Below are 17,073 nucleotides of genomic sequence, written 5' to 3'. Positions count from 1 at the left end.
ATGGATGAGGCAGCAAGCCAGCAACTATTGTAAACACACCGCCTCCTAAACGGTGCCGGTGCGTAGCCTAGGGTTGGATTTGGGCCGTAATATGTTCAGAATGCACATAACTGATTCGAGGTCATGCGTTCCCGGGCCGGGCAATTTAGGGCCCAGTCCATCTCACTTTATTTATTTATATACATAGAGCCCCTGTACTGAGCCCTGGGCCGGACACTATCGCCGTCCCCATCATAGCATCAAAGCAAATCGACCAGAAACAACTTCCTTTCTTGAAGAACGAACGATCTAACACCACAGATGCACATCCAAAGCAGACATTTACAGGAAGAATATATGGCACAGTACAAGAGCATATGAATGCGTGACTCGTGAGGGAAAAAAGAAAGAAACGCCAAGAAACAAAATTGCATTCTAGAGTAAACACTCTATCCTCACACACGACAACTTCCTTCTCAAACAACAGTTACAGGGTTACTAGCATGATGAATGCCGCCATGCTTTTGATTTTACCAGGAAGGTGGAAAAAAATTAATCGAACCCAGGACCACCAGTCAGTCATTTTGGAATGGGCAGCTCTAAAAACTCTGCCATCCTCAGGACTGACGAAATCAACACAATCCTCCTATGCCACCCCACAAACCAGTAGCATGCCCCCCAGCCCCCAATCATATGACACCTCGACAGCAACCAGACCTCACGGAACACCCAAATAAGCAAAAATATCTGAAAAGAATAAACAGCCCCATATCGCCTCTACATGCTTGCACGCTAGCTCCGCCACTCTACACTGCTGTAAGATCCCGCATTCAACAGTTGGGTACATCACCGCTAGGCTGGAAAATGCGGCGCATCGAATGGCAGCACCTGAAAAGAAGCAAGGACTATGTTACATCCATCGAGACACGCAGCTTATTGTTCAAGTGCTCAGTGCTTAAGTAGGTCATACTGTGTTTCTATCGCCTGGCACTCTACACCACGGTGGCCTCACAACGCGCTGCATGTTCCTCAGAATAGTCCACCGAAAAGAACACCAAAGAATCAAGGCGCTATGCACATCTAAGCAGTATTCAGGGCCTGCTGGAGCTGAGCGAATGCTGATGGATGGATCCTGCTTATGACCGCATTGAATGCTGCATCCCCGTGGAGAGCCGCACATGCTTTCAAGTTCTCTCTTAGCATATTCTCTAGCGATGCTAGTTTGATAGGATCTGAATCCTTTACCTGGTCAAGACAACTTTCAGAGACAGTGTCCATACAGAACTGTATTTGGAAATGAACAGTTAAGAAAAGCATGACATACTTGGCGCTTCCTCAACTCTTTGCTTGAAGTATTGGAATAACCTGAACCATCATTGCCTATCCAGGAAGAGCTTGTAATATCGCCACTGCAATTGATTATAACAAGCATTACAGACAGATAGAATTGGCCTCAAAGGTTTAGAAGAGCCAAAATCATATTACAATGGAGCACAAAAGGATACCTAGTGTCATCGTCAGTCTTTACTTCACGGCTTCCTATAATGACAGTAGTGCAGACACTGCATTAAATCATATAGCTGATTAGTTATGAGACAGACTTTGAGTTTCAGCTTAATACAAAAGCAACATCTTACCTTAATTAGTTATGAGGCAGACTTTGAGTTTCAGCTTAATACCAAAGCAACATCTTACCTTAATATGCCATCAAGTTTGTCGATGACCTGAGGTACCTGTAAGGTCAAAACTACTGAAAGAGCCATTGCGTACTCCTTCTGCTGTGTAGCATTTGCATCATCTACCTGTCCAATGACATAGTGCTTGTTAAAATAAGGAAAAAGTCCATTTTACACCCTTCAACAATTCACTTTGTCCGCTTAACCCCCTGAGCAAAATTTAGGCTCAATTTACTCCCTCAACAATTCCAATTAGTCTAATATACCCTCTAATGATATTTCTCTTTTTGTTTCTCCGCGTACGAATTGAATTTTAAGTTCAAATTTTGTAAGTGGATAGAGAACATGATGTCATATGTTTAAAAATACCTAAGAATTTTTCATGGTTATTTTCATAATTTGGAAACATTTTAACACGAAATTTATCATAAAAATACAATTCTGCATGAAAAATATTCATAAAAAATCATAATGTATTTTTCTAGCATAGGGCATCATATTATAAGTTACATTGCAAAATTTAAAGTTCAAATTCCACTTGTAAGTGGAGAAATAAAAAAGAGAAATCTCATTAGAGGGTAGATTGGACCGATTGAAATAGTTTGGGGTAGTAGCTTGAGCCTAAATTTTGTTTAGGGGGTTAAGTGGAAAAAGTGAATTGTTGAGGGGAGTAAAATGGACTTTTTCCTTAAAATAATGACACATAAACCACAGAGCTCTTTCAGAATTTAGAAGATGCACATGTCACGGCCAAAACATGTCATGATTATCAAAAGGTGAAGATGATAGAGGATATCATTCTATCTCTAGACACATGCGCGAGATTCTCTGAACAGAAATAGTTCCATTACAGCATGACCATTATCAAAGTATCACCGGGTAAAGATAAGCGGAACCAAGAATATGTCAGATACACCATATGCGCAGCATGCTTTGAGCACATATCCAAGTCAAATGATGGAAACGAAAGAGACATCACCAGCCACTAGAATTATGAGATGGGCATCAAATGATGTAGGTATCTCAATATCCAAAACGAGGTGCCCAATTTGCAAGGAAGCAACAGATCAGTAGTGGAGGATGTACCTTGTCGATCCACATATCAATTAAAGGAATAAGAAGATTATTGTTCACAGCAATCCCCGCTTGTTGGATGCTCGCCAAAAGGGGAGGTTCTGATAATAGTTGTGCTGAAAAGTTTGTGTTCATCACCAGAAGCCTGGCAAGAATAGCTCCAGAGGATGCACGGACAGCTGTCCTTGAAGGGTTCTGCCCATCATCTTGACTCAAAGATATGAAGATAAGTTTCTAGAATTTGTCATGAATGGACAAGTCAGATTGGTGGAAATGAGAAACAATATAATGGAATACAGAATTATTTGAGTATCCCAGACACAAGACCAACTCTAAAATTACCTGAAGAGCACTGGATATCAATGGTGGAGCTTCCAGAGGAAAGATCTGCACCAAGAAGCTTTGATTAGATCTCAGCAAAAAAAAGAAAAGAAAAGAAAGCTAACTGCAACATACTGAAAATAGGGAAACAGGTCTGTACAATTCAACTAAAGGACATTATGGCCTGATAGGAATATAAAATGGCCATGGATTTATTAACGGCGCATGACTCCATAATCGTAGCACTACATATTCAAGACCAACAATTTCCTTGTAGTTCTATCTAATCTATGAAATTATGGTTACCATAAATTTAATAAGGGGCGAATAACTCGGCTCCCTCACATCGATATTGGCCCAACCACAATATGAGCAGAAGTAATTTGGAAAGTCAGAGTTGCTTCACTAGGGTGAAATATTGAACCTGAATAAGAAGATCAACAATAGGAAGTGAAGTGAGAAGTCCTTTGTCATTGACATTTCCAACAATAGTATCAATGATGTTCGCTAAACTTGCACCATGGCTTTTCAAAAATTCTGATCCACCAAAAATTGTGTAATCCTCAAGTATTTTGATTGTAACCTGCAAAATTAAATAATTTGAGAGTCAAAGCAAACATAATATGTACAAATCTGGAGACATGGCACGCAACCTATAAACTGAAACATAACAAAAGTAAGAATAAGAGTGTCATGTGCTAACTGGTAACAAAAGCATAAGCTGCAACACTTGCAGCCTCCAAATGATATTCCCTAATTAATTGGTAAGCTTAATTGGTGGTAAATCATCTTTTGAATTCAACACATCTTTTGTGAATCACAAAGTAGATTAACTAATATGCTACAAATAGTTAGATTTACTCCCAAGTAATGCACCGAACCCCATAAAAAAAAGTAATGCACCAAACAAATGCAGTAAAAGGAGCCAACTTACATGGAGTTAAATTAGTTGTGCATAGTCTTATGACATTTTGAATCAGATTGTACTTGCACAAAATACAATTCCTATTCTGAAAGAACCAAAAGCGAGGTTTCCATTCTTTTTTTAGGGGTGGGTGTTCTAACCTCCAGATGGTCAAAGCTTCTATTCACAATGCCCAAAAGGTAAGGGAATAGATCCAGAAGTTGAGGTACAATGGAAGGAGCGTTTGAAAGGGTTGCTTCCCATAACTGCAGTATGAATTCTGAACATTAGAAGTTTGTGCACGCACATGTTCTTGTGTGTATGTCAACTTGGCTAAGAATCACTTACCAGAACACTGTCCTCAAGAAGATTAAGAGCATCAGGACTGTCAATATTAACACCATTTTGGAGTATAGGAATAAGCACGTGGTAAGAAAGAGGTGACTGGAATCCAAGTGAAGAAACAAAAGTTCTCAGTGCTGTTAGCAATTGAATCTGTAGCAAGCTTTCACCGGCAGATTCATCCCATATCTGGAAATAAAAGAAAAAAAATTAGGCAACTAATGAATTTGAAGAACAAAGGAGAATCATCACGTTATATGGATATTGAACTGATAAACTCATCTACAGCCCTAGCAGTCTTTTTTTATCAGAACACCCCAACCAACGTTTGGTATTGTCATGCTATATTACTTGTGTATGAAAAAACAAAAGGACAGGCAGTAATTTTCTCACCAGCTGTCCTTGATAGCAAATACTATCAAGGATAAATCTAATATAATGGGATGCTGTAATATTCGTTCATTTTCTATGACAGACAGCAACAGATGTTGAAATTGTGATGCATAAACCGAAGAAAGCATATTGCCAACAATGCTCACATTCTACCTCCCTTCTAGTGTAACATTTAGCAAATGAGGGTATGTAAAAGCACTATGCATATCTTTCCAACACGGAATCTATGTCCTTATTACTCTATGAACAGAGTACAGCAAACAGGAAGCAGGATGTTTATCCCACTAAAATCTTTGAGCCATACCATCTGAAAAAATTGTGATAACTGACTTGCAAATGGAATAATCTTGTCTCCAGCATGTTCAAGAAGGACTGAAATGAAGTTCAACACTTGCACCTACAAACAAATAGGCAAAATTAGGTGACAAAGGCAGGGAGGGCAAGACTTGAAAATTCATGAAAATAGCAGTACAAGATTTAGTGTGCAACAGCCAACAAGTACATGCTACCAGCTAAAAAGAGTCATGTGACCATCCATTGCTTCCTGATAGTCAATACCATGTTAAGTCAGGATTCCTAACTAACTTCTCTTCAGCATGAGCATGGTATAAACTAATAGCACAATATGAAATTTAAATGGGTAAAGGGGGCATCAGATTAAAAAGAATCTGAAGGAGAAAGAAAATTGCAATATTTACATACAAACCTTTGAATCAAATTCTTGAACATCTTCTATCAACTTGAAACTCATTGTCCAACATGTAGGAAGACATTCAAACAAATCTAGTTCCGAAAAACTAGATTCTTGGAAAAGATAACACAGAGAAGAGCATGCTGCTAGCTGAATGTTGGAAAGGATGAACAATTTATTCAAACAATAGTAGTACAAGTATGCACTCATAATGTCAAGGGATAGCAGAGGTAGAAGTAGAACATACCCTAACAGCTATGTCATTATCCTGCAGCAATCCAACCAAAGCGTGGTAGACCAATTTCCGAGTGTCACCTTTGATCTAGAGAGCAACAAATATTGAGACTAAAGATATAAAGACATAGTAAACTATAAACCTACACGTTGTGCAGAAACAAAACTATATCACATTTCACTTTTCTGAAATAATATTAAAGAAAATAAACCTCAGAAATCCATTGCCCAAGTAGCAATGCAATTTTTCTACGGATGATACGCATATTGGGGTGATGATTTGAAACTTCAATAGATAGAGATCCATGAAACCTGTAGAAAAGAGGGGGGGGGGGGAGAAAACCAACGAAATACAGTGATTTAGAATCCACTATGACCATTGATAATGCTCAGTCAACATGCAAACACAAGATAGTAACATGCAAACATGTAAGATAATTTGCAAACACCTCCACAAATACTGGTATTATTTTCACTAAAATAACTCGTAGAATTACAAAGATCAACATTTAGTTGCTCTTGAACTTACCATTCATTAAAATTGAGGTAGTTCGAAAGTTCATAATAAACATGCCCAGCAGCTGTATATGCGGCATCCTTTAAAAGCATTCCAGCAGTAACATCAGTTTCTTGCGGTGGAGAAACAGCCATAGCTTCACGAAGAACAGAAACAACAACTGGAGCTAGAAGCTGACCCAACACAGAATATATGAGCATTAAAGCATTCATTAGACTCATAGCCACAACAAACATTTAAATGTACACACCTCTCGATACTTCTCGAAGATAACAATGAAGAGGGCTTCAGCACATGGCCGTTTTTTCTCGGTCCACTGAACTAAATTCTGCTCATGGTGGAAGGACTCAGGATTCTCTGACCATTCTTCCAAATCTTTTGCTGTGTAAATGAAGTATCTGCAGAAGAATTGGAAACTTTCAATGTACTAGAAGACCAGAAAAAACCAAATTGATATGAAAGCACAATATGAGTGAAAAAAAAGATCATTCAGTCTCAGGAGCGAATGTATATGGATGTAATGTGAACACTAGAAAACATACAAAATAGGTACCATTCAATATAGAGCCTGTTCTACTGGTATTATACTACTGATGGGTTCATTAAGCAGGACATCAGTGCACCAATGAAAAGTGAAAAATATAATAACATTGCTGGCCAAATGGTGTGCTCAGCTGCATGTTCAGTAGTAATGCATATTTTTCTCAGTTAATAACAGAGAGAAGTCATTTTATTATCTTACTTAAACTTGACAAGATTCATTGTATGCTTTCCAAAGAATAAAAAAACTACCTCCTTACTAAAATGTTGCAAAGCAACACGACTCGATCACCAGGCAAAACGACCTTCAGCATCTCACTAGCCACTGCAGCAAAGTTTTTCTTTCTTTGCTCCAGACTTAAAGGCTGTGCATTTTCATTGATCACCCGCCCTGTGGGACTTGGTCTGTATTCTTTGCACTCCAATACTGATTTAACCAAAACCATGCTTTGTATAAGAAACTCCTCAAAAGATGTGCCAGCCTGTTCAGGATTTGTAATCATGTTTAAGCAGAAGTCAACTGTAGCTGGAAGCACAGTTTGGTGAACAAAAGAATATGGATGTCTGCCATGTAAGGTAACAAGGACTTTCATCAACTTAATGCATGCTCTTTTTGCAAAGTCCCATAGTTTAGCTTGCTTGTCTTTAAAGGAGTCGTCTGTAAAGTAAGAAACAACAGCAAACAATTTACTTGTGTGATCCAAGAAAAGAGGTTAAAGAGGACTATTTACAAACAAGACTACAATATTGCCCTCTGAGTTTTCTGGATATTATAATCGAAAGGTCAATAGCATCTTTGAAATAGTAGATTAAATAGCCAAGTCAATAGCTATGCAAGACAATGAAAAGATATCACAAAACAATAATGCCTAAATTTGAAATATATTATCTAGTAGTGCACCATAACTTGATGAAGTCAAAGCATGATCAAAGCAATTCCTGGGTACTAGAATTGTTGCCAAAGTGAAACAACAAAGGAAAAAGGGCGCAGGTCAGGAAAGATCATAAGTGAAATATGTAACTTACAATATGGAAGAAGGGATTTAATGGCTGTCAAAACCGTTGGACAAACTTCCCTGACCTGCCAGACCTCCTACAAAGCACAACAGCTAGTTGCAGATCTTGCTTCTGGAACAGCTTATGGACATTCAGTAGCAGTAACACTATGAGCAGAACAGATAATCAGCATACCTGTGCAGTTCTTGAGTCACTAGCATAACCTGAAAAAATTAGTTGTCGGATGATCTTTAAGCAGAGCAACCACCGGTCGCAAATCAAAATAAGATTGTTTGATTGCTCCAAAATGGAATCCAGGTCATTTCGCTGCGAGAGCACAGAAAGATTCTGTAATATAGTCTGCACATCGCTCTTCCAAAGGTTCCAGGTGTACTCAAACAAGTGGCCAGTGATCTATATAGAAAACAAGATGTGTAAGAACATGCTCATGCTGCTTTGTTTGCAAATAATACTTCAACATTTAAGTAAATATATGATGACAACGAATAGGATTATCAAAAACAAGCAGCAAGAATTCACACTTTAAGAGAATGACGGCATATAGTGGATGCTATGGAATATGGAAGACATGTTTATTGATCAGTTCAAGAATAACTTGACAATAGTGAAAGGCTTATAACAATCCACCTAGTAATCCCATGAGATGCCTTGATAAGCACAATGAAAGAAAAAAAACAGATTTAACATGCATCTGCTATGTTGTGTCTCATGCATTATGGTGCATTGGCAACAAGCATTATGATACAAGACAATCTATTTTTTTATTTAAAAAAACGAAAATATCGATGAGTAAAACACAAGCACACCTGAGTACCAATATATATAGATAAGTAGACTCTAGATAATGAAATTACCTCTGCATAATTCTTCTGATCCACGGCAAGCCGTTTAGTTGAAAGCTCCTTTAAAGTTCGAAAGAGGACCATAAACACGCGATGTGAAGCAAGAACATCAGTAGATTGCAGTTGTTGTGCCAATACAGAGAGAAGGTCTGGCCTGAATGACATGATGTGAGGAACCATTGTGGCCTTGAATGGCAAATTCAACTATGTGCAAGATAGCTGATAGTAGTTTTGTGTAATAAATACATACCACTCTTTTGGGTAATCCAAGCGCGCAATCTTGGATATTAGTACAGCTAGCTGCAGTGCAATCTACATTGCAGCATTTAGAAGAAAAAAAAATAGTGTCATCAATACACATTGTATGTGTTGACCATCGTATGACTGAAGCGGAGTGCATATTATCTAGTGCACACCTGGCTATTCTCCTCACGAATATTTAGCAAAAGATTTTTCCGAAGGTGGTCCTTCTCCTCATTGCTAATTCCACTGCACCAAAGAATTTAACCTGATAAGTGAGATGCCAAAAACTATTAACACGTAGCTGAAGAAGTGTGTCGTCAATGCTTTTGCAATATCAAATCATCAGAGTAAACATCTGAGCAGAAAAACTATTTCAGAAATGTAGTGTTTGGGTTACCAACAAATCCAAAGAACCATTTACTCCATGAAAACGTGATTCAGAACTAGTCAGTATGGATGAAGAAGCTTAAGACCCATCTTGAGACCAGTTATTACTGCTCCATGAATGATTGAATTTAAGTTAGAATTGCCCGTCACTCTAGCAAATGGCAATGGGTTTAAACATATAATTGATAGAATATTGAAAATGCTGCGGGCCAAAACAACTAGAACAGTGAGCTTAAGCATAGCCTCTGGGACAGTGCCATGGTGTTCTCAAGAACAAAATACCCTGCCCACTCACTAGCCCTTGCAGACAGGCCTTGAAGCACAGATATGAATGAGTTAATTAACGAAACGGAGAGAGTGGGATAGCGGGGCTGACTAGGAATCGCGGCGATGCCGCCAGTAGCGGTTGATACTGTTCTTAAAATAGACCGTGGCGAGGAGGCGCACATCCTCGCGACAAGCCAATCCCCTCGCCGAAATGATCTCCTGCGAAGCAGCAAACCAGATAATCAGGCCGCTGGGTGTTGAAGCAGGCAGTTGCCCCGTAGATCGGGCAGTCGGAGGCGAAGGGGCCAATCCCTATAGGAACCCAGGATGCGATGCGATGTGCTGGGGGATGTGGAATGGGTTACCAGGAGGCAGGAGCAGAAGCCCGGGCGGGTCTCACACTGCGCGAGAGCTGCCTCCGCCGGGCGGCGCGCAGCCTCGTCGGCGCTGAGCGAGTTGACGAGGACGGCGTACATGGTCGGCACATCGCCGGCGGAGAGAGCCATCCCGCACCGCCTCAAACGGCGGGTGATGAGGCGGTGGAGGCGGCGGCAATAGTAGGAAGAGGCGGCGGCGGCGGTGGTGGCGGCACGGGGCGATCGGAGAAGATGTCGGGGACTGCAGAGGAGGAGGTTTTTGCAATGAGAGAGAGAGAGAGAGGGAGGAAAATAGTTGCGAGTCGGCCGCAAACAGATGGCTAGCCAAATGGGACTCCCTTTTCCTTTTTTTTCAATTTTATTTAAAATAAAATTATTTTCCTTAATGAAAGAAACAGAAATGAAACGCAAACGGGAATGCTCTCTCTAATTCTCCTAGTATAGATAATTTTGCTTGTAGAAATAATTCGTTGTTTGGGAAAAACTGCGGTTGAAGTTCAACGTTCTAGTAACAAACACTGAAGATCTCTCTCAACAAAGTGGCTGTAGTTTAGTGGTGAGAATTCCACGTTGTGGCCGTGGAGACCTGGGCTCGAATCCCAGCAGCCACAAGGGTTTGTTTTCTTTTCTATTTTTTATTTATTTTTTTTCCAAGCAGGCTGCAGTTCTCTTCTCACAGCATCTTGTACTGAACAAAAAGAAAATGAAGATCTGCAATGCTAGTCCTCAGTGTTACAGTCTGGAGATCTCCTGAATTACTGCATCTGCCCTTGTTTTCTTTTCTATTTTTTATTTATTTTTTTTCCAAGCAGGCTGCAGTTCTCTTCTCACAGCATCTTGTACTGAACAAAAAGAAAATGAAGATCTGCAATGCTAGTCCTCAGTGTTACAGTCTGGAGATCTCCTGAATTACTGCATCTGGTGTACCTAAATACTAGCCCTGCTCTTCAGTATATATAGGACAGCATCGATTTTTGTTTCATCCGTTCGACTCTCTGTCTTTTATTTTATTTAACTAATTTTATTAAATAAATATAATAAATAACGTTTGAGAAAAAATCAATCGTGCCATATATTTAAGAACAGAGGGAGTGTATTGTTGGAGTAGAACTTAATTACATGATGAATTTAGCTTCAACATCATGGAAGCTAGCTCAAAAATATTGTAACAACTACTAGCACCAGGTAGCTACTGCGGGTTTGGTGGCCTGGAGTTTGCTGCGCAGACCCTTGATCCCCACTCGAGGAGCTCCTTGCTGGTGTCGTCCTTGTGCGCGATCACCTCGATGAAGCAGAGGCAGTCCTTCTTCTCCCCCGTGGCCGTGTCGATGGCCGCCGTCAGCTCCTCCTCGCATGTCACCTTGGCCGTCCAGCAGTTGCCCTCGCCGTTGTGCATGGCGTCCACCAGCCCTGTGTAGTTCCAGTTCTTGATCACGTTGTAGGGCCCGTCGTGGATCTCCACCTCTATCGTGTAGCCGCCATTGTTGATGAGGAAGATGATGCTCTTCTGCTCGCAGCGGAGCATCGTCGACACATCCTGAGCAGTCACCTACATGTGGGATATATATATATATAAGTACGGCAGGTAGTGACTTTCTTGATGTTGTTGTTAAGCTATTGCCGACCTGGAAGCTGCCGTCCCCGATGCAGGCGATGACGCGCTTGCCGGTGGCGCCCTGCGCGTAGCCCAGCAGCGCCCCCACCGACCAGCCGATGGACCCGTACTGCATCTGGAACTCGTACCTGCAGCAGCCATGGAGCACAAGCCTGCACACCTCAGTCATCGATCAACTATATAGTATATATGTATGTATATATGCAATGAGATAGATGTATATATATTATCGATCGATCGATCACCATTCACCGGCCTACCCGCAGCCGTCCGGCAGCCTGAGCTTCTGGCAGTTGAACCACGAGTCTCCCGTCTCCGCCATGACGGCGCTGTCGCCGCTGAGCATCCTCTGGATGTGCTTGAAGAGGACGTTCACGCGCAGGGGCTCCCCGGCCTCGCACTCGGCCGGCTGCCCCTCCGGCACGAAGATCCTCCGGTAGTTCTCGTAGGCGGTGGTGTTGCGGCGCACGCGGGTGGCCAGCTCCGACAGGAAATCCGCCATCATGATGCAGCCGAAGGTGGGGCCGTTGCCGACGGTGACGCGGTCCGGCTGCACCACCACCGCCTTGTCCTTCTTCAGCAGGGAGGAGTAGCCCACCGAGCTGTAGTCGTTGAAGATGGGGCCGGCGAAGAGGTAGGCGTCCGCCGACTCCACGATCTCGGCGCAGAAGGCCGTGCTGACGGCGCCCCAGTAGGTGCCCAGGAAGCGCGGCAGCGTCTCGGGCACCATGCCCTTGGCCGACGGCATGGCCGCCACCGCGTAGCCGCTGGCCTCCGACAGCTGCACGAAGGCGTCCCCGGCCTTGGCGACGCGGAGCTTGGGGCCGGCCACCATGACCGGCTTGACGGCCTTGTCAAGGAACGCCACGGTGGCCTGCAGGGCGGCCTCAAGGCCAAGCTTGTTGCTCAGCCTGCCCGCAGTTCGTTGCATTGATTGATTATTGGTGGCCGGGCAGCATGCATAATAATAAACAAACAAACAAACAAATCAAACCTTGGCGCCAGGAAGTATGGTACTGGGTCTCGTGTGAATGTCGGGTGCGGCAGCCCCGGCAGGTTGCAGCTGACGCTGATGTAGACGGGCTTGCTCTCCTTGAGCGCCGTGGAGATGGCCCTGTCGACCTGCTCGTGCGCGTCGTCGAGGTTGTTGACGACGGCCTGGTGGCAGGTGACGGGCTGGAAGCAGCGCAGCTCCTGCGAGAAGTCGGGGAGGCCGATGGTGTGGTGGAGGATGCGGTTGGTGCCGTAGTCGTTGGAGTTGGGGCCACCCACGATGCAGATCGCGGGGAGGTTCTCGCTGTAGGCGCCGGCGATGGCGTTGAGCACGCTGAGGCCGCCCACGGTGAAGGTGACGACGCAGGCGCCGACGCCCCGGGCGCGCGCGTACCCGTCGGCGGCGTACCCCGCGTTGAGCTCGTTGCAGCAGCCGACGAGGCGCAGGCCGGGCTCGGCGATGAGGTGGTCCAGCAGCGTCAGGTTGAAGTCACCAGGCACGGCGAAGACGTCGCTGACGCCGACCTGGACGAGGCGGCGCGCCAGGTGGCGGCCGAGCGTGGCGCTGGCGTCCCCCGGGGCCGGGGCCGGGGCGGACGACGTCGTCATGTAGGAAGCAGGGCAGGCAACGGCGCCGCTGGAAGCAGGGCGGTGGCCGTCGACGGAGCCGAATCCGATGGTGGTGTCCATTTGCCGTAACTGGAGTATCTATCTATCGATCGATCGATCTATCTATCTATCACAGGAGGGAGGGAGATCCGAGATTGTTTCTTGGGCTGGGAGTCGGGAGCGGAGGATGGATGGGATGGATGGACGGACGGACGAAAGGCAGGCTGGCTGGCTGGCTGGCTTTTATAGGGAGGGGAGGGGAGGGGAGGGGAGGCGGCGACCGGCGAGAAGGCCGTTTGACTTGTGTAGCACGACGCACGTAATCTCTACCTCCTGATCCGTTTCATGATCTCATTTCATTCATTCACTAATTTCTTCCTCAAATTCAATAAATGTTAATTGATTTGGGATTTTGGTTTGGGGAGCAAGTCAGTCAATCCATCAGCTGCCCTGGTGGGCTGAGGCTTCAGAGGGCACCAACCAAGCCACAAAACCTATCCTTTGTTGCCTTCATTCAAAACCAACCCAAATCACATTCATGTTCCGCCAATCAATCAAACCAATAAGGAATCTTTCCCTTCTTTACCGTCGCAACAGTTTTGCTAATGATATAATACCTCCCTTGCAAATCAAAAAGAAAAGGAAAAAAAAAGCAACCGCTGAACAAACCAACAACCATCCCAATCCCACCAGGCAGGCCTCAGCTGCCTTCGGAAGACATGATCTCCAGCTCCGCCCACCACAGCGGAGACACCTTCGGATTCGGAGTCGCCCCCTCAGGCCCCAAAGCCGTGATCTCCTTCATCCGGGCACCCACTTGTGCCATCTGTGGTCTCTTCTTCGGATCTGGCTCCATGCACCACCTCGCAACCTCGCACAATGCACGCGCAGCTTCTTCGGGGAACCACCCCAGGCTTGAGTCAATCACCTCTGCAGCAGACATATTGCCATCCAAGTAGCCACTGGCCCACTGCTCCACTGACCCTTCTTCCTCACAGTAGGGAGCTTTCCCCGTTAATATCTCCAGCAATATTATACCGTACTTATGCACCATCCCATCTATGTCCGAGAGTGTGGGGTCATCAGTGCCTGAACTAGGATTCCATCCCTTGGCGTCACTCCAGAAATCAAGGTCCGAGACCTTTGCAGCAAAATCATCAGTCAGGTATACCGTACTCGAGTCAAAGTTCCTTGGAACAACAGCTGGGTTCAGCTGGTGCATGTGCTCTAGACAGTACGCTATCCCCATCGATATCCTAAGCCGCGCCGTCCACTCCAGGCACTCAGCGTCTCTGACTGCAACGCAACCAGACACCGATATGATATATCTTCTGCTGATATGAGAGTCGTACTAAGTTGATGCTTTTGCAATTCACTTACCATGCAGATGCTCAAAAAGTGTTCCATTTGGAGCGTATTCAAAGACCATTGCTCTGGTAAAGGGATGATCTTCCTCACAGTACCCAAGCAGATTCATGAAATTCTTGTGGCTAACTTTTGATAGACTTGTAATCTGAAGCAGTGAGAACACAATATTAATAAGTGCGTGTTATGCAAAACACAATATATTTTTGTACATGGAGGGAACTATCATGCTACCTTCTTCCTGTAGTGGGATTCACACTCTTTTGACCATTCCTTGATGGATGTTATTGAGCTCAACACAACTGCTATTTCAACTCCACTCGATAACGTTCCCTTATACAGCATGCAGCTAGGCGTAGAACCAACAATATTGCTGAAGTCCTCACAGGCTGCTTGTAGCTCAGATCGTTTCAATGCAGGCACACCTGGAACATAATTGTGCCATGGTGTAGGTCGAAACTGAACTACTGAAGTAGACAAGCATAACAAATGCACACAAAACAGAAAGAAATCTACCTGTTACAAATGCTCGTTGCAGTTGCCCACTTAATCCTGTAGCCCACGGCCTTACAGTGCCCACTTTCTTAGCTCGGTAATAAATAACAGAAGCTGCTGCCATGACAAGAAAAACCGCGCTCCCTGCAGTTACCAAACTGTAGTTTCTCCAAGAATGCTTATGCGGCGAGTGAGCTGGAGGGGTGGAAGGCAAAGGGCTAAGTGGATGTGGAGGGGCTGCCAATGGATGAAATCCTGAAGGAGATATTGCAGGTGCAGAAGCAGATGGTGATGGCGAGGCTTTAGGTGGAGCACTGAGCGGTGAGGGTGACAGAGCAGGCATTGGTGTTGGTTTTTGCGAGCTTCTTCTAGGCTGCTTGTGCTTTGTGTGAATATGATGAGACCGTCTATGCGATTGGAGAAATGCAGCATACTTGTATCCATCACCAATCTGCAGTAATCTTCTAGCATGCCCATTTATGAGGTTTCTATCACATGAAGCAATACAAAGAACAATTAGTTGCATGTGATTTGAGTGGAAACACTAATTGGTCCCAAAATTTTGAATGTCAAATGTTCGCGCTGAATGACATTTGGTATAAAAATTTGACAAATTTGGAAACAAAAAATAGGAGAGAAGAATGCAAAACCGCATTTGCTACAAAGAAACTGAAAAACCAGAGAAATGAAACTTGTGAGCTGTATATTGCCTGCCAGTCTCTTCTGTGCAAATTAGCATGTAATTGGTGCGCCAAGCTCCGATCAAGCACATGCTAAATCGCACTCGTACGCAGAGGGAGACTGCTTTCTAGGCAAATTTGAGGACGCCTATTTGACTAGTGAGGAATAGTATATGCGTTTTCACCTACCCGCTGATCTATAAGGCAACATTTGATCTGCTCCTAAGCTTAATTCATGTCTATTCAGTGCACATCCCACGATACCAATAATCGGCAGGCAAAAGCACACTCGTTTCCAATTCCATGTCTAGCTGTCGAGGTTATGAATAAGCGAGCAGCTAGAAATAGAAAGGCCATCGCTGCTAAAAAAGGAAAAGAAAAAAGGGGGAAAATTGTAAATTGTCATCACTCGCTCACCCAAGATGATGGCAGTGGTCGGCACCGATTCCTTCGAGAACTCCAATCGCTGCACACCCAAACCAAGAGGACAATCACCGTCGGTGGAAATAAATGAGGGCAGCAACTTGAGCAGGAAAAAAAGAGAGGAGGGGAACCAAAATCTGAGGGCACCGACCTGCACTACCGCGGGCGAGCAGCAGCAGCAGGCAGGAAAGAGAAGCCAGCGGCAGGAGAATCCGGAGCGGCAGAGGCGGCTCCATTCGCAGGGAAGGAAGGGCAAGAAGAGGAGGGGGGAATGGGCAATGGCTGATGGAGATGGGGACGGGGGAGGAGAGGAAGCGAGCGAGCGAGCGAGCGAGCGAGGAATTGGGTTGGTTGGTGGCGACGGCGCGCGCGACGCGACGCGATTGATGAGATCTGCGGCGAGGGAACGCGTCAAAGAAAACTGAGCGAGCGAGCAGCCTGGACCTGGACGCGGCGGCCAAAGCTCAAAGCTGTACAGCCAAAGATGGAAGCCTCAACCGTTGACCATCACCAGTAAACGCACTTGGTACATCTCATTTGGTCGCTTCTAGTTCTAGTGGATCCGGTGTTGCAAATGATCCAAAATCTCACTTTGTACATACTACGTTTCTTATTACAGTTACATACATCTGACCCATAAGTGCTTGCTTAGCCAGAAAAATATAATGGAGCAATGTCACAAGTGACAGTGAGATTACAAGCTAAGATTCTGCTGCACATGCTCTGTGCTGTGCTAATCTATCGTACTGGATGGGTGATGATGGGTTGCAATCATTATTTCGTCGCTTCCGGAAATGGCCGGAAGCTAAACCTAATCGAAGTGTATTTCGTACGTCGTGATCTGATATGACTATCACATAATAACTCAAAATTTATACTGGTTCAGACAATCGTGCCCTACGTCCAGTCGGGGATCGATCGGATGTATTACTTGAGCCCAGATGCTCGTGAGAGTTGGGGAGTTACAAGCTTTCGAGCGGAAGATGTGCTGTGTTATCTGCTCGGATGTAGAATTGTCTTTTTTTTCCTAAGCGAATGACCCTCCCTTTTAACTAAGGATGAAGGGGTAGAAAGAGAGAAAACCCAACC

At 44.4% G+C, this 17,073-nt stretch overlaps 3 protein-coding genes and 1 non-coding gene across 6 annotated transcripts; 1 reads left to right on the top strand and 3 right to left on the bottom strand.

Moving 5' to 3' along the window:
* Nucleotides 1-377: 377 nt before the first annotated feature.
* On the bottom strand, nt 378-10,085 carry LOC112881745 (importin-11). Of its 3 annotated transcripts, XM_025946588.1 has the most exons (24): nt 9,793-10,085; nt 9,537-9,646; nt 8,947-9,019; nt 8,781-8,842; nt 8,543-8,684; nt 7,863-8,081; nt 7,698-7,764; nt 6,924-7,329; nt 6,382-6,529; nt 6,144-6,304; nt 5,827-5,926; nt 5,628-5,702; nt 5,396-5,530; nt 4,994-5,086; nt 4,303-4,485; nt 4,116-4,220; nt 3,475-3,633; nt 3,072-3,116; nt 2,742-2,963; nt 1,675-1,781; nt 1,485-1,541; nt 1,304-1,388; nt 950-1,224; nt 378-867 (listed from the first exon to the last, which is right to left on the bottom strand). In XM_025946588.1, exons 1-23 carry the CDS (start codon nt 9,931-9,933, stop codon nt 1,060-1,062), a joined length of 3,060 nt encoding a protein of 1,019 aa, XP_025802373.1. In that variant the 5' UTR covers nt 9,934-10,085; the 3' UTR covers nt 378-867; nt 950-1,059. The 3 variants fall into 3 exon arrangements, with proteins under 3 accessions (XP_025802373.1, XP_025802375.1, XP_025802374.1); XM_025946590.1 differs by lacking the exons at nt 9,537-9,646; nt 9,793-10,085 and having other exon boundaries at nt 8,543-8,679; nt 8,947-8,984; XM_025946589.1 differs by lacking the exons at nt 378-867; nt 950-1,224; nt 1,304-1,388; nt 1,485-1,541; nt 1,675-1,781 and adding an exon at nt 1,790-2,640.
* Nucleotides 10,086-10,343: 258 nt separating this feature from the next.
* TRNAH-GUG lies at nt 10,344-10,415 on the top strand. Its single transcript has one exon. It is a non-coding gene; the product is annotated as a tRNA-His (tRNA).
* A 481-nt stretch (nt 10,416-10,896) lies between these two features.
* LOC112882735 (pyruvate decarboxylase 3) lies at nt 10,897-13,102 on the bottom strand. Its single transcript, XM_025947863.1, has 4 exons — nt 12,414-13,102; nt 11,680-12,330; nt 11,430-11,547; nt 10,897-11,353 (listed from the first exon to the last, which is right to left on the bottom strand). The coding sequence occupies exons 1-4, from the start codon at nt 13,100-13,102 to the stop codon at nt 10,994-10,996; spliced, it is 1,818 nt and encodes a 605-aa protein (XP_025803648.1). The 3' UTR covers nt 10,897-10,993.
* Nucleotides 13,103-13,504: 402 nt separating this feature from the next.
* LOC112883589 (protein MALE DISCOVERER 2-like) lies at nt 13,505-16,381 on the bottom strand. The gene is made up of 6 exons (XM_025948912.1): nt 16,136-16,381; nt 15,979-16,027; nt 14,903-15,369; nt 14,621-14,811; nt 14,402-14,534; nt 13,505-14,317 (listed from the first exon to the last, which is right to left on the bottom strand). The coding sequence occupies exons 1-6, from the start codon at nt 16,218-16,220 to the stop codon at nt 13,722-13,724; spliced, it is 1,521 nt and encodes a 506-aa protein (XP_025804697.1). The 5' UTR covers nt 16,221-16,381; the 3' UTR covers nt 13,505-13,721.
* Between the last annotated feature and the right edge of the window lie 692 nt (nt 16,382-17,073).

This window comes from Panicum hallii, chromosome 2 (assembly GCF_002211085.1).
Source record: "Panicum hallii strain FIL2 chromosome 2, PHallii_v3.1, whole genome shotgun sequence".
Taxonomy (NCBI): Eukaryota; Viridiplantae; Streptophyta; class Magnoliopsida; order Poales; family Poaceae; genus Panicum; species Panicum hallii.
Note: the sequence above shows the minus strand (reverse complement) of the source record. Positions and strands in the feature narration are given on the sequence as shown.